Below are 13,486 nucleotides of genomic sequence, written 5' to 3' on the forward strand. Positions count from 1 at the left end.
TAATTTGATCTCTGTCAGCCTTGTTTAGTCATAGTGACCAAGGAACAATTTCACACATGGTATCTCCTGACACACACTACAAGAATATGGTAGTGTTGCTTCTGGGAAGAAGTATGAAAAAAAAAAAAAAAAAACTTTGCTATTCAAGGCAGGTTTAGTCCCCATAGTTAGCTGTATCAAATGCTAAGCAGTGCTGGAGATAAGTCCATTTATTTTGCACAGCTGTGTATCTGAATTATTTTTTTTTTATAGGACCATCCATTTATAAACGTCAAACACATGTATATGGTTCATTTGCGTATTTGTTTCTCTTTTCAGTCAAGTGAAAGTAGTTTTGTTAGTTTTTTAGAGAGTGGATTTAATTATTTGGGTGTTCCGTTAGTAGTATCGCTCTTTACAACTTCTTGCTGTATTTGTTTTAATTTGATGTTGTTATTGTACTGTGAACAATTTGCATAGTTAGTGGTTTTGAATGTGCCTATTGTGTCTTCTTTGTGTACTGCTTCCTTTGTATACCTGCCTACGTTTTTAATTTCCTTTCTGAGTCGCTCAGGAGAAAACTGTCAATGTGCCAACATTGTGATGTAGTATATCATTTGTTATAGTTTAACAGATGTCCTTGTCCAGGTAAACTTTAATTATTTTATTTCATTTGCTTTATCTGTGTATGTAGCTGGATATTTTCAGAAACTGTACTTTTCATGTTCAAAGGTACAGCTTCAATGTTAAAACTCTGTTCTTTAGCCTGCAAGCCGAGTGGTGCTGGCTTAGATACATAAGAACAGCTAAGGACTACTCTTCTCTGCCATTTGGGGCTATTTGCCACTGCCATTAGAACAGAATGGACTGCAGCAGTTTGGAAATGAATTTTGGTTCGACTCTTTGCTTATTACTCTTTGTTTAGACTAATTAAGCAGAATGAACCACAGATAATTCCTTTTTTAAATCTAGATTTTCTTGCTTTATTTTTAATAAGGTGTTCCGTGACTACAGAGAATTATAAATACAACTCCAATTTATCTCGTCCTTTAAGGTGTCCCATGAACATGTTTGTTTACTTATCTACTTCTGACATGTCATGTAGCAGCCCAGGAGCTGTAGAGGAACATTGGAGTTCTCTGCTAGGGAGCAAGGAGATTAGGAAGCAATGAACAAATATCGAGATGCAGCCAAGGAATTGCACAATTACGTATATTTCTGAACTTGTAGCTTGGATTTTTGTGTTCATATCGTTCAGGGACAGGTTTGCAACCTGCATTCTTGCAAAGAAGACAGCAAACCAAGTTTACTTCCTTCAAAGTGCTTAGTAAATGTACTCTGGGTAAATTACTTTACACGTTTATGAGAAATGTCAAATATAAAGGTGATGTACTCACTGCTTTACTGACAGGACCACTAGTAATAGAGTAGTTGCCTATGTAAGATTTCAGCTGGAAAATTTGTTTTCTTATGCTGCACATGATGTAGAAAATATAGATGTCCCCAGTACCAACAGTCATACCCATGTTAATTCATGACTTTAGCGTTGACAATTGCTGAGGCACAGACCAAGGCATTTTTCTTCTGTCCCAAAGGAAATGTGGTGTACAGTGACTTATAGCTTACATTTCATTTTGAAAGGAATTGATCTGAATGTGAGTGCAGCTTTGCAGTACCAGGTAGTATTTGTAATAAAGTCATTCATTATTGCCAACCAAGTACTCACCTAAAACTGCGGAGCGTCTGAAATATTTGCCATAACCTTTCTATCGAATAATTACAAAAATGAAGCTTTTCTGGATCAGTGTGTCTGGTAAATGGCTGCATTTAACTGTGTACATCATGCATTCATGAACAACACTGCATACATGTGCATGTATTCACACAGACTGTCAAACAGATAACCTCCTATTATGTAGTTGGAAGAAAGAAAAACTATTTTATCCTTAGTGTTTTCTGACTCCCAGATGGGACGGGATGCAACCGGATTATTATTAATTATTATGAATTATAATAATAATAATACTAATTATTATTATTATTATTATTATTATTATTATTATTATTATTTATATTTTTTTACAATTATTATTATTATTCTGGTTAGTCGCACTAAAAAATCCATAATCTTAAAAGTTAAATAAAGACTGCGAGCCTGTTTAGAGTACATTTTGAATGCTATTATTTTACTCTGATTGACTAGGGTTCTTGAATAAAGGCTTTATGTATTGTGATGTATTTCAATGACTAAAATTATCAGTAGGTGGCTAGCCAAACTAGCTACCTAGCCACCAAAGGGCTAATTGGGTTCTGTGCAATGTTGTTTGGATTTGCATTGTGACATCACAGTAATATTGCCCACAAGGCAGTTTGTGTGTGTTTCTAAAGGGGTAACCATAGGTTCTTTTGATTAGCTGAACGAATGCCCTTCGGGTATTTCCCACTGTTTGTTTGCTCGTTCTGGTTTGAAGACTTGCTTGACTGCTTAATGTAGATACATCAGCGTTATCACAGATATGCCTAGTAGTCTCTCAACGGAGGCAATCACTGCACTGGTGTCAGAAGCAAGCATTTGGGTCAAACTCCGGTACAACTTAATTTCTAACATTAGAATTTGAAATTACACTGTACTAATATGAAGGCGATCTTATTTTCAGTGGGGACTCTCATGTGAAATCAACAGGTCAATATCAGTAATTGAATGGTAATTAACCTTTTGAATAACTTAGGCTATCTTATTTTAATGTTTAAACAAACTCATTTGAAGTAGACTCATATAAATATACAGGTTTGTATCAATAATTAACCTCAAGTACAGACAATTACTTTTATTTTACAGGTTAGCTGTATTTTCACATTTAAGGTATTCTAAATTCATGGAAATCTACTGGGAATTCTGCCGTGCATGTTACCATTTTTTATGCAGTTTATTTATTTTTTATATTTTTTATAGTGCACTTATGTACAATTAGATATTGTAGCAAGTCCCCTGCTGAATGAAACCCACCCTGGGCAAATTTAAAACCGTGTTAAGATTTGTGGCACTGTCCATAGGGTGGTTCAGTGACATTTCATGTGCGCGGTAAGAAATATATATACAAAAAATGTACATATTGAGCTATAATGGCTTGTCACTGGGGCAGTACCCTCAAAGGTTTGCCCATTGTACCCTTTACCCTGTTAGATTAGTATTTTATGGTACATATTTGACCCAGTGAGGGAACATTAACAGGACTTGTATTTTAGAAAACAAAATGGACCCCGCTTTCTGGCAGCATAGTCCCCCCCTTGTGCGCAGGAGTTTGATTCCCTGTCATGGCACCATCTGAGCCCTGATCCCGTCTCAATCTGTCACCTTTATCCCTGTCTAAATAAAGAAAGAATTGTGAAGGAGTGTGGATGGTGTAAAAAAAAAAAAAAAAAAAAAAAAATCAATTATGTGTTGCCCTGCAGGGTTGTTGTTCACAGTCAGCCCTGGCAGGGTTATGATTTGACTCTGGACCATGGGGTGCGCATCCCTGTGCTGCTGCAAATCACCGAATAGACCCTCAGTAAGTTTTTTTTTTACCTGATTGATGCTCTCAATCACCAGGGTGTAGTGGTCAGTTTGCCCTGGCAATTGGTTCACAATGGCCAAATTCTGAGATTTAGAGCCTTCTTCCATTCCACAGTCACATCATAGTACAATTTAACTATAAATTTCACTATCCAAGGCAGTTTTTTCCTGCCTTTACACCTCTCTTCCATCCCTTACACTTGCACAATGATAATGTATCCTAAGACTTTAAGGTTTAAGGATTATTAGTCATGCAGTGAATTTTCTTATTTTTATACCCTCGTGAGCTTAGTATGGACCTAGCCAGCAGGATTCTGCTTTGCTTGTCAGGATTCAATTGCAGTGAAAGACTGTCAAAACCCCTGATAGGGTGGAGACATCCAAGTCCTGCCTCTCTATGTACAGGCCAAGCAGTAGAATATGCTGGTTGTCATAAATGCACCTATTGGTCCTCATGGAAACTGCATTGCAGGTACTCCTTTTGGGATTCCTACACCTGGGGGCTTTAGTAGTTTCCCTCCTTCAGTATCCAGCCTTCAAGGAACAAGATCAGCATGATACTGACTTTATTTTAAAAAAGGTCACTGTACTCTTCTGATGAGCAGGGCTATTGGGAGTGGTCCACTAGTGTGTCTCTCTGTCAGGGTGGGGTCCAGTGTATGACAGCAAGAATCAGGAACCCCTGGAAGCATCTTGTGCCAGCCTCCATCAATGGACAGGAGCTAAAGACCATTCATGCTGACTGTACCAGCAATACAATACACTGTTTCGTAAAATGAAAGCAGCAAATCATTTTCAAGCTCCAAAACAGTAAGTAGGGTGGATGAGGGTGTGTTGATATCAGCTCTAAAAACTCTGTGAGTGAATTCAGCTGCAACACACCCACTGATAATTTTCATCATAATCCAGCCCATTTTCAACATGTTCCGCACGCTTTCATCTGTGCATTCCTTGCCTCTAGTCACAAAAATACCAGCATTCAGTAGCCGTGCCCAGTGTGCTCATTAGCCCCACCGTTAACTGCGCCCATGTGCCCTACAACATTGATTCCAGAAAGCACAGTCCTATAGCTCTTCATTTCACTACTGTTAAAGCTAACGTTTCACTGCTAGGACATAAGGCCGTGTCCTCCATGAGGGGGAGTGAGTAACCCTTATCTCCACTAAGCAGGTTGCATTCTGTGGAGACTCTGTCAACCCACCTAACGTCACTGAGAGGCAGTCATCGGGATGGGCAGTACAAATGACAGTTGCACTTACATTAGGTTGTCAGGGCTTTTTTTGAAGGTCACGGGTCAATCTGTCTATAAAACTCTTTGCTTAGCCTACATTGTAATGCAGTGTTATTTGAAATGATAAATCACCATAAACTATCCACAGTCAGTCAAGAATGTATCATACTTAGTCTGGATGCTAAAAATAAACATTTTTTCTCACTGTGCACTGCATTTCTGCTTATTTAATAACAGATATGACAGGTGTGAATTATTTCTTTGTTTGTTTGTTTTCCCAACTTTTCACCAGGTTTTTATCCCAGTTTGCATGATTTGTTTGGATACATTCCATCATGAAATGTGAATGCAGATAACCAGGAACTCTCCTCAGAAGTCCTTGCTGTCTATTGGTTCTTCTTTTTACTCCATAGTACCAACTGTGCTGTACTGTCATTGCATCTGAGGACTACACCTCATGCAGTGATAAGACCAGTGCCTGTGTGACCAGTTGAGGACAGTCCTGATGACAGTAACTCTCCCTCACTGCACAATACCACTGACAATCGTGCGGTCTGCCATAATTATACACAGTCGCACAGGGCCGGTAGCCAGAGTAGGTATTCATAGTCAGGTTTGAATACCAAACTGTGGAGTGTATTATATGTAAAACACTGTAACCCAGTGATTTAATGCTGTTACCTATTTTCATGAATATATTACAATCTAGTCTAGTTGTAAAAAACAAAGCAGTGTGGTTGAAAGGATATCATATTTGCATAGCATTGCCAGTGGTTCAAAAGACATTAAGGTAGTGGCCTTATTTGCTCTTAAGGGTTTAAACAGAACTCTTAATTTATTTTAGTAAATAACGAAGTTACACGTGTTTAAAATGTGAAAGTTCAGGACAAATCACATTTTGCGGATTAGCGCACTTTAGAGCAATTAGAGCAGAGGCCTACCTGATATTTATTGGTTTTTAATTATCAAATTAGTTTTTTTTTATTTCTTCTTTGTTATGGATTATAACTTTGCTGAAATATATTTGGCATTCAGATCACCTTGAGAGCTGAATTATTTGAAAGGCTTTTGGTTTTATCCCTGTGTATCCATCATCCATGCTTGATGTACTGGTATAACATAGGAGGATATGGTTCAGGGACATTGCAAATCTGACTTTGGCAGATGCTTACTGAATTGGACAAGCAAAAACAGACTTGACCTTGCGTACAGTGGGATCACATAAAGCAAGTAGACAGAGCAATCAGTCGAAGCTCTGAATTGATTAAAATTGCTTTGTGAGTCTTCATCCAACAAGCAGGCGACGACAAAGAGTTTGACATCCTTGGATACATCCTCAGATTTTGTCTCTAGTAAACTAATCTCATTACCAGTGGTAACAGCAGATCAGTCAGCTGGGCTGGGTGCTAATTCTGAATAGTACAGTCCTTAGCAGAGACAGGTCAGTTTCAGTGAATAAAAGCACTGAAGTTCATATGAAGGGTCACAAATCAACCTTAATTAGCAATCCCGTGTAACATTATTGGTATTACATTGTGAGAAGTTTTCAGAGCACCGTTACTCTTAGTCTTGAATTATTAACAATAAGTGATCTGTAGATAAATGCAGTAGGATTTATTTTGTCATGTTAATAGATTAAAGCATTACTATAAAAGGAAATTATGTTAAAATAATTTTATTCATATTAATTGAATGATATTTGGCTCAAACTCAAGTGGGTGTTGTATTTGTAACCAGAAAATATATAACATTTACTGTGCCTATGCAGAATATTTGGAAAAAGAAAAAAACAAAATATGAGAAAGTATATTTAAAAATTGCAACTGAACTGAACTTGTTATATTTGTATGCACACCTGGCGCAGGAACACCTTGTACAAGGAAAATAACTCATTCGTTCGTCTCAGTCAGATGACTATGAGAGTTGGGCTGGTACGGTGGGCTAAAGTTGCATTAATGCAAGGTGGGCTGCTCATTTCAGTGTTAGGTAAGATGAACACATTCATAAGAGCTATCTGCGAGGCTTAGTGAAACAATTGAAAATGCCATATCTATTCCAAAACAGAGACGTTCTGAGAACAGATGTGTTGTAATGTGTGTTCCATTTTGTGCTGTGCATGTTGTTATTCAGTGAGATGCCTGTTGGCCAGGTCTCCCTTTCTGAAGAGATTATTTATGTCGCTGGGAACATAAAGGTTACATAATAATAAGTAAGTGTTACTCTTGTGTTAAATGTCTAACTTGTATTGCCTAACAATAAGGCTGGTGCTGTAGGTGACCTTTAGAGAAAGGCAAATTTTTGTTCCTGAAGTTGTATAAATAGGCTAGAGTTTATCCTCAAATTAAACTGTACCTTTGTTAATTTGCCGACTAACAAACAAATCACATTCTCAAGTGTCTGCAATGGTAACACAGTCTTGCAGTCATCTACATTTTTCTTAATGCTCATTAATACACTTAGTGATGCAAAGACATATTTTTGTGACCAAACTGTGAACTATGGTGGTCAAATTCATGTGCAACCTTACTGTGTAATTTTGTACCAAATGTTATATCATACATAAACACAGTTTTCCTTCCAGGTCCAGTAGCATGTCATTATAACTACTAAACATACATTTAAAGTCAGTGTGCAGCATAATTAATTAAAAAGGAAATTGATATATTAGATGGATTTGGCTTAACTGCTTTGTGATGGGGCAATCAGAGCAGAATATGAATGAACAAGAAGCAGGAAATTGAGGATAATGACTAGAATGCATATGTTTCTGATGCTCAGGTCTTCCTCAGGCAAGGTGACTGAGACATTGCCTTACCATGTGTAAATTACTGAAATATACTAAGGGAGAATTATGTTTTACATTAATAGATCATTAATAGATCATTACTATTATAATTGACAGGGGATTGGCAATACACTGCTCATGGAAAAAAAAAGTAGTTATTTTCAAAATTAGATTTTAGATTGAAATGCTGCAGTAACAATTAAGTAGTGACTTTTCATTTGTACAGATACACAGCTAAAACCCGTTTTTTTTTTTTTTTAAAGTAGTGTCCTAGCGGCAACGGTGGGTTCTCTCCATTACACAGGGCAGGTTTCCCCGGTCACAAACTGAAAGATTGTTAGTGTTATTTTTTAGTATTTTTCCCCACCATTTTTTTTTTCCAGTTTTCCCCCATGGACACTTCATGAAGGCAGTTGTAATGATGAACACCTTTGCTTTCACAATGAAACAATAAGAAGCGTTAGACTCCCAGGAATATTCCATTTGCTTAATTGGTTTTGTAACCCAGACTTATGTTGTCTAGCTCCCCTTTTCCCTCTCTAAATATGTAGAAAAAATGGACTGGAAATAATATCATTTTTAAAAATGCTATAATGCTTAGCTGATTTTACAATACATCAAGACGATGTTAAAACATAGTTAGTTCCATTTTTATTTCACCTTGACAAAGAGATGCTCTAAAGTCAGGAGGGCCATGTGAATAGTGCAGACCTTTTGAATATGCTGAATCTTCACTGTTCACAAAACACCATTTCACAGTTCTGTTACATCCCTGCATCTCCTGTGTAGATGACTATCATAATGTCAAACAGTAATGTCGGCTTTAATGTTTCTATCCCTGTTAGGACGCTCATGTACACAGTCAAAGGGAACACAAGTCATATACTGCTGTTTATAACGGATATACAATGCAGATTAAAGTCACAGGGAGACAAAGCTCAGCTGACCATTGGTATTTCTTTAATACTGCAGTAGAAATCTTTTCAATATGTATCAGTGATCTGAGCTCTTGGTGCTTGCAAGTGATGACGTGGTCTCTACTCTGGGGTGATGAGTGTTGTTACTCATGGTGGGCATAACATTGTGCAAATAGTTGATCCTTGTTAGATATCAGCTTGTATTTTGTAGACTTAGCACAACATATTTGTAATGCACACAAATCACTGGCAGCATATAAATATCCATGAAAAAGTGAATTGAATTTCAAAGCAGTTATTACACTGTTATTACAGTTGTTTGAATTTAAAATACAAATAAAATACTTTTTTTTTTTAAGTAATGCAAACAACAATGCAGTTTTTGTGTCTTGCCTCGGGCATTCAGGGTTGTGTTTTGTATGTCACAGAATTGCAAATAGTCATTTTTCTGTACATTAAAAATCAAAATAATGTAATGCATTCGTATAATGTGAGAGAAAGGCTGTGGCTGTAATTCAAATCTGTAAGAAGTGCACTCAGTCGTTGGGTAATTTATGTAACTGTGGGAAGCTAAACCGTGTTGAAGAATAGCCTTAAGGCAGAATAGCTAATCCTTGTGTTACACAGTGGCTGTCTCGCGGAATGAGATTCAGAGTCCACACTCCTCTGAAGCTCAGCTGGACTCTGGAGCAAGATTTCTCCTTGGGTCGTTGTCAGCTCTTTCCTTTTGGCATGCATTCAAGACACATCGCTATCCGTTAGCAGAGGAATAAACGGATGAACCCGAGGCTAAAAGAAATTATCAAGAGCTCTGTGTTAAAACCTTAAACAGTATTGGTTGTGAGCATAAAGTTGTCGCTCAATTGCTGAAAGAGAGTGACTATGAGCCGGGCGATGGGGTGCCAGTCGGTATTCCATTGAAGTATCATATATAGTGTGTGTGTGTGTGTGTACTATATATATTATTTTTTGTATTTAGGCTAGTTTTGTTCTTACATAGTACTTAATGAATTACTGGACATCAGTTATCCATTAAGCATTTATCATCAGCAGCAGTTTAGAACTAGTTGACAGTGAGTGATAGAATTAATGACTAACTGCAGTTTTACTGTGGGAGTCTTAATTGTGACAATCTGCTCAATCCAGGAAGGAAACATTGCATAAATGTTCATTTAAATTTCATGACCATTTTGAGCAGGCATTCGCAGTGCCTCCTGCTATGGGTTTTTACTGATGTATTTTTATTATTAATTTTTATTTATATAGTATCTTATCCTAAAACAATACTTTGTTCTTGCATCTCTTACAATATGACCCTTGATGTGCACAGCCATGATGGCTTGTAAGTTGTTCTGGATAAGAGTACCTGCCAAATAAAATAAAACAAAACTAAGAAACAAAATTGACTTTTAGAGAAGAAGGAAAATAATTTGTCAAAAAGTCCATTTTACGATGAAACAGGGAGTGATGCTTCTCCCTTGGCATACAATTCAGTTCAATATTTCCAGTCCAAGGACTGATTTGACTGGGGAACACAGGCAGAGGAGTCTTAATCATGTTGAAACATGACAGATACCCATTACAGCTACCATCAGCTCCTCCAGCTCTAGCAGCATAGTCACTGTCTGTTTCACCCAATGATGTAAAGGCTGAACAAACTACATCTCATACATAAACCCAATCTACTGGAAGTTATGGCCCTGCTTCCTCATCTAGTGCACCAAATGTGTGCCAGCAAAGCCAAAAAAGACTGCATTCCACACATGCTATCAAGTGCCGGGTGCTCCCTTAGCACTTTACTTAGCACACCTAGCACATCACAAGTTCCTTTTTTAAAAATAAAGAATTATGGCGTTGTGCGTTCACCAAGCAGACACCGACATATTGCATAGCGCACCCAGAGCACCTTGAATTTTATTTTATTTTTACCACAGCAACACTCATTATGCTCAGATGGAGCCTTAATGGGCGAACTTGTGATGAACTACCATGCTAGCGGGGTCAAGCGTTACATTCCTCCAGGTATGAAATGGTTGATGTCCAGAGTCCAGGGCTCTTGCTGATTCTCAAGATGTGATTTGTGTCTGACGTTCAGTGGATGAAATACAGTATATGAGCATGCCCCAGTGACTTGCTGGTAACTCGGTGTGGACTGTGGTCTCAACAAAGTCATAAATTCTAATTGTATATGAATTCAAAATGAAATGTCTATGAAATGAGTTAAATGACTTTCAAAAGGCACCCTCGTAACCTACAGTACAGTGGCCTTTAACAGCGAGTGTCCAGTTACTTTTAAAGTGAGGCGGCGTGGTGGTGCAGTGGGTAGCACTGTTGCCTTTCTGTGTGAGAACTGAGTTTGCATGTTCTCTGTGCATGGGTTTCCTCCGGTGTCTGGTGTTCACAATGTCACGACCAGTCCCAGAGGTCTCATAAAGGGCTTTCTGTTCCCCCTTGTATTAATGGGTTTTTATCTGAGTTTAGTAAGTTAAAGATTTTATTTTATTTCGCAATTGCACTCACTGATCAGCTTTAACCTCATCAAATATGTATTTTAGACTGAAAAGGAATAATACGGCCACAAAAATGAAATTCAACTGTGATTTCAGTGAAGCAGTAATATTCAAATATATGTGTGATCCTCTTTTATGATCTTCTCTAAACAGTTACACGTGTACATTTTGCAAATGTTATTCATCCATATCATTCAGCTTGTTATGCGTCTATGTACAGTAAGCATGTTTTTGGATTGTACTCATGCCATCTTGTCTCTGTTTCTCTTCTAGCCAAGTGTGACGAAGCCCTGGCCACACCCCTTTCCCAGAATGCCTTCACCAGCTCGTCTGTGTTCTCCAGCAGCTACGCACCGGTGTACGCCAAGCTGAACAAGAGAGGAGGTAAAAACTTCCCACCAATCCCCACCATACGTCCCCAAGGCACTGGGAAAGCAGGTCCTATTACAGGCGAACGCCGCTCTGGCGCGCTTTCACGCGAGCATCCTCGTCGCGGCTCAGCGCGCCCAGAAATTCCCAGCGTTTTCCGACTCGGTGGCAGCCTGTTCCGCAATGCCATGTGACTGCCTGGAGATAAGAGAAGTCGTCACCCATCGCTGTGCCTTCGTTCTCATTACGGCACTCCAATAAACACTCTCAAGCTGCTGAGCTTTTCATGATCTTCAATTTCACAGATTCTCTGCCATAATATTGTCACCTATGACTGAGGGCAGCACACTGTCAGGTGTAATATTGCCTTATAAGGTCATAATAGTGAAATGCATTTTGGACATAATTGTCTAATGGATATATATGAAAACAGTCTTTAATTACTGGAAATTTGGTGTAAAACTCCATGTTGTTTCACTTAACTGGAGGATACCTTAATGGCAGATTTGCTCTATACTTTAATTCACTTCTTTTTTTTTTTTTAAATGAAAGATGGTGTGATTCCCTCCTTCCCATCTGTGATTTCAATTTACTAATCAGACCTCTATTTCACAAGTGTTGATTTAAGTTGCTGCTTCTAACACATTGCAGTATATCTCTTAGATTCAATCAGGATCAAAATCAGAAACCGTACTTTACTTGGGGATATTTAGTTATCCTTGCAATTCTAGCACAGCTGCATTACAAGTAGTCTCTCTGTCACTCACACACACAGGCCCACACACACCCACACACACACGCACACAAGCACGCACGCACACACACATTGAGCTGCCATTACTGTCAATGTAATTTTCTCCGTGTAGTCGATAGAATTCAACACACGAGATGTTACACGGTAATTCATCCTTTTGATGCAATCATGCAGAGGTATTGGCCTTCAGATGGTGCTCTAAAGGGAGCAATGATCATTGCTCTATGTGAGAGCGGTGTCAGCTCCCTAAAATGAGGCCTTGGTACAGCATGCTGTCTCCATTCCAAATGGAAATCTTATTAATACCTCAAAGTATCTCAAGGGGAATGTGATGTCTGTAATTAATTATTATGAGTATTACTTCCAGATATTATAAAATTAATTTACATCGCTGATGGTCCTTCAACAAGATAAAAATGGTAATCAATTTTTGAAAACGCGTTAGCAGTCACCAGTGGCAATATGTGTGAAAATAACAGTAATCAATTTTAGTAAACAGGCAATAGTGGTAGCAAGTGTAAGCGTAGCATTTTATAATATTATTTGTGATTTATGTAGGAATAATTCAATGCAAAATATGTATAATGTGAGTTTAATATTTTTTAATCCTAGAAAAAATGAACAATTTGCGGCCATCAGGGCTTACGAAACAAGAATATTTTTGAGTAAAATAATGGATGAGTACTGTGCGTTCACTGTGTGTACAATTTGTCATTTAGCATACTGAGAAGTGGGAGTCATCTATTAACATGGGCCGGTAGTAAATCTAAATATAGCGGGTGTTTGCTTTCTGTGACCCATTGCCTGCTGCGGTCCACCAGATGTTGTGAAAATAAGCGGTGTGAGTTGCCCTTTGGGTCCGCCTTTATCGCAGCTCACCGCCGGCGGGGGAGTCTTTGTCAGACTCCCGCCCGCAGCGCGCCCGTGGGGCCCCGCGCGGCCGCGGCCGCTTCGCGTGTCCGGACCCGTCACCGCCAGCGGAGCGCACGTCCGCCACCGCCGACGCGGGTGCGCTCGGCGCCGCGACGCTCCACGCCGTCCCGCGTGTCAGGCGGCCGCCCCGCTGATTTCCATTCGGAATAACTCGGGGAAAAGTATAGAGGTTATCGGCACGGAGGAGATCGCACCCTCTCGCCCTTCACTTTATCAGAGTTCACTTTCTCATTATTTCAATTGTACCACAGTCGCTAAATGCATGCTAATGGCTCGGTATCTTGGGAGCACTCGGAAAAAAAGTCACACTTGTCCTGTCTGTGGTTTCAGTGCTTCGCAGAAATAATTAGGCCCTCGACTTGCACCCACCTTCCAATTAATAGCAAAAGAAATAATCATAAATTGAATGCAAAGCATCAATGAAGCACAGCTAACAGCGTTTATATCCAAGG

General features: G+C 38.9%; 1 protein-coding gene across 2 annotated transcripts in view; it reads left to right on the forward strand.

Moving 5' to 3' along the window:
• cntnap2a (contactin associated protein 2a) overlaps positions 1–13,486 on the forward strand; it is a 311,365-nt gene that overhangs the window by 116,378 nt on the left and 181,501 nt on the right. For both annotated transcript variants that reach the window (XM_035415431.1, XM_035415432.1), the window contains exon 2: positions 11,252–11,362. In XM_035415431.1, coding sequence (XP_035271322.1) covers positions 11,252–11,362 — 111 coding nt within the window. The remainder of the gene's footprint in view (positions 1–11,251; positions 11,363–13,486) is intronic.

This window comes from Anguilla anguilla, chromosome 4, assembly GCF_013347855.1.
Source record: "Anguilla anguilla isolate fAngAng1 chromosome 4, fAngAng1.pri, whole genome shotgun sequence".
NCBI lineage: Eukaryota > Metazoa > Chordata > Actinopteri > Anguilliformes > Anguillidae > Anguilla > Anguilla anguilla.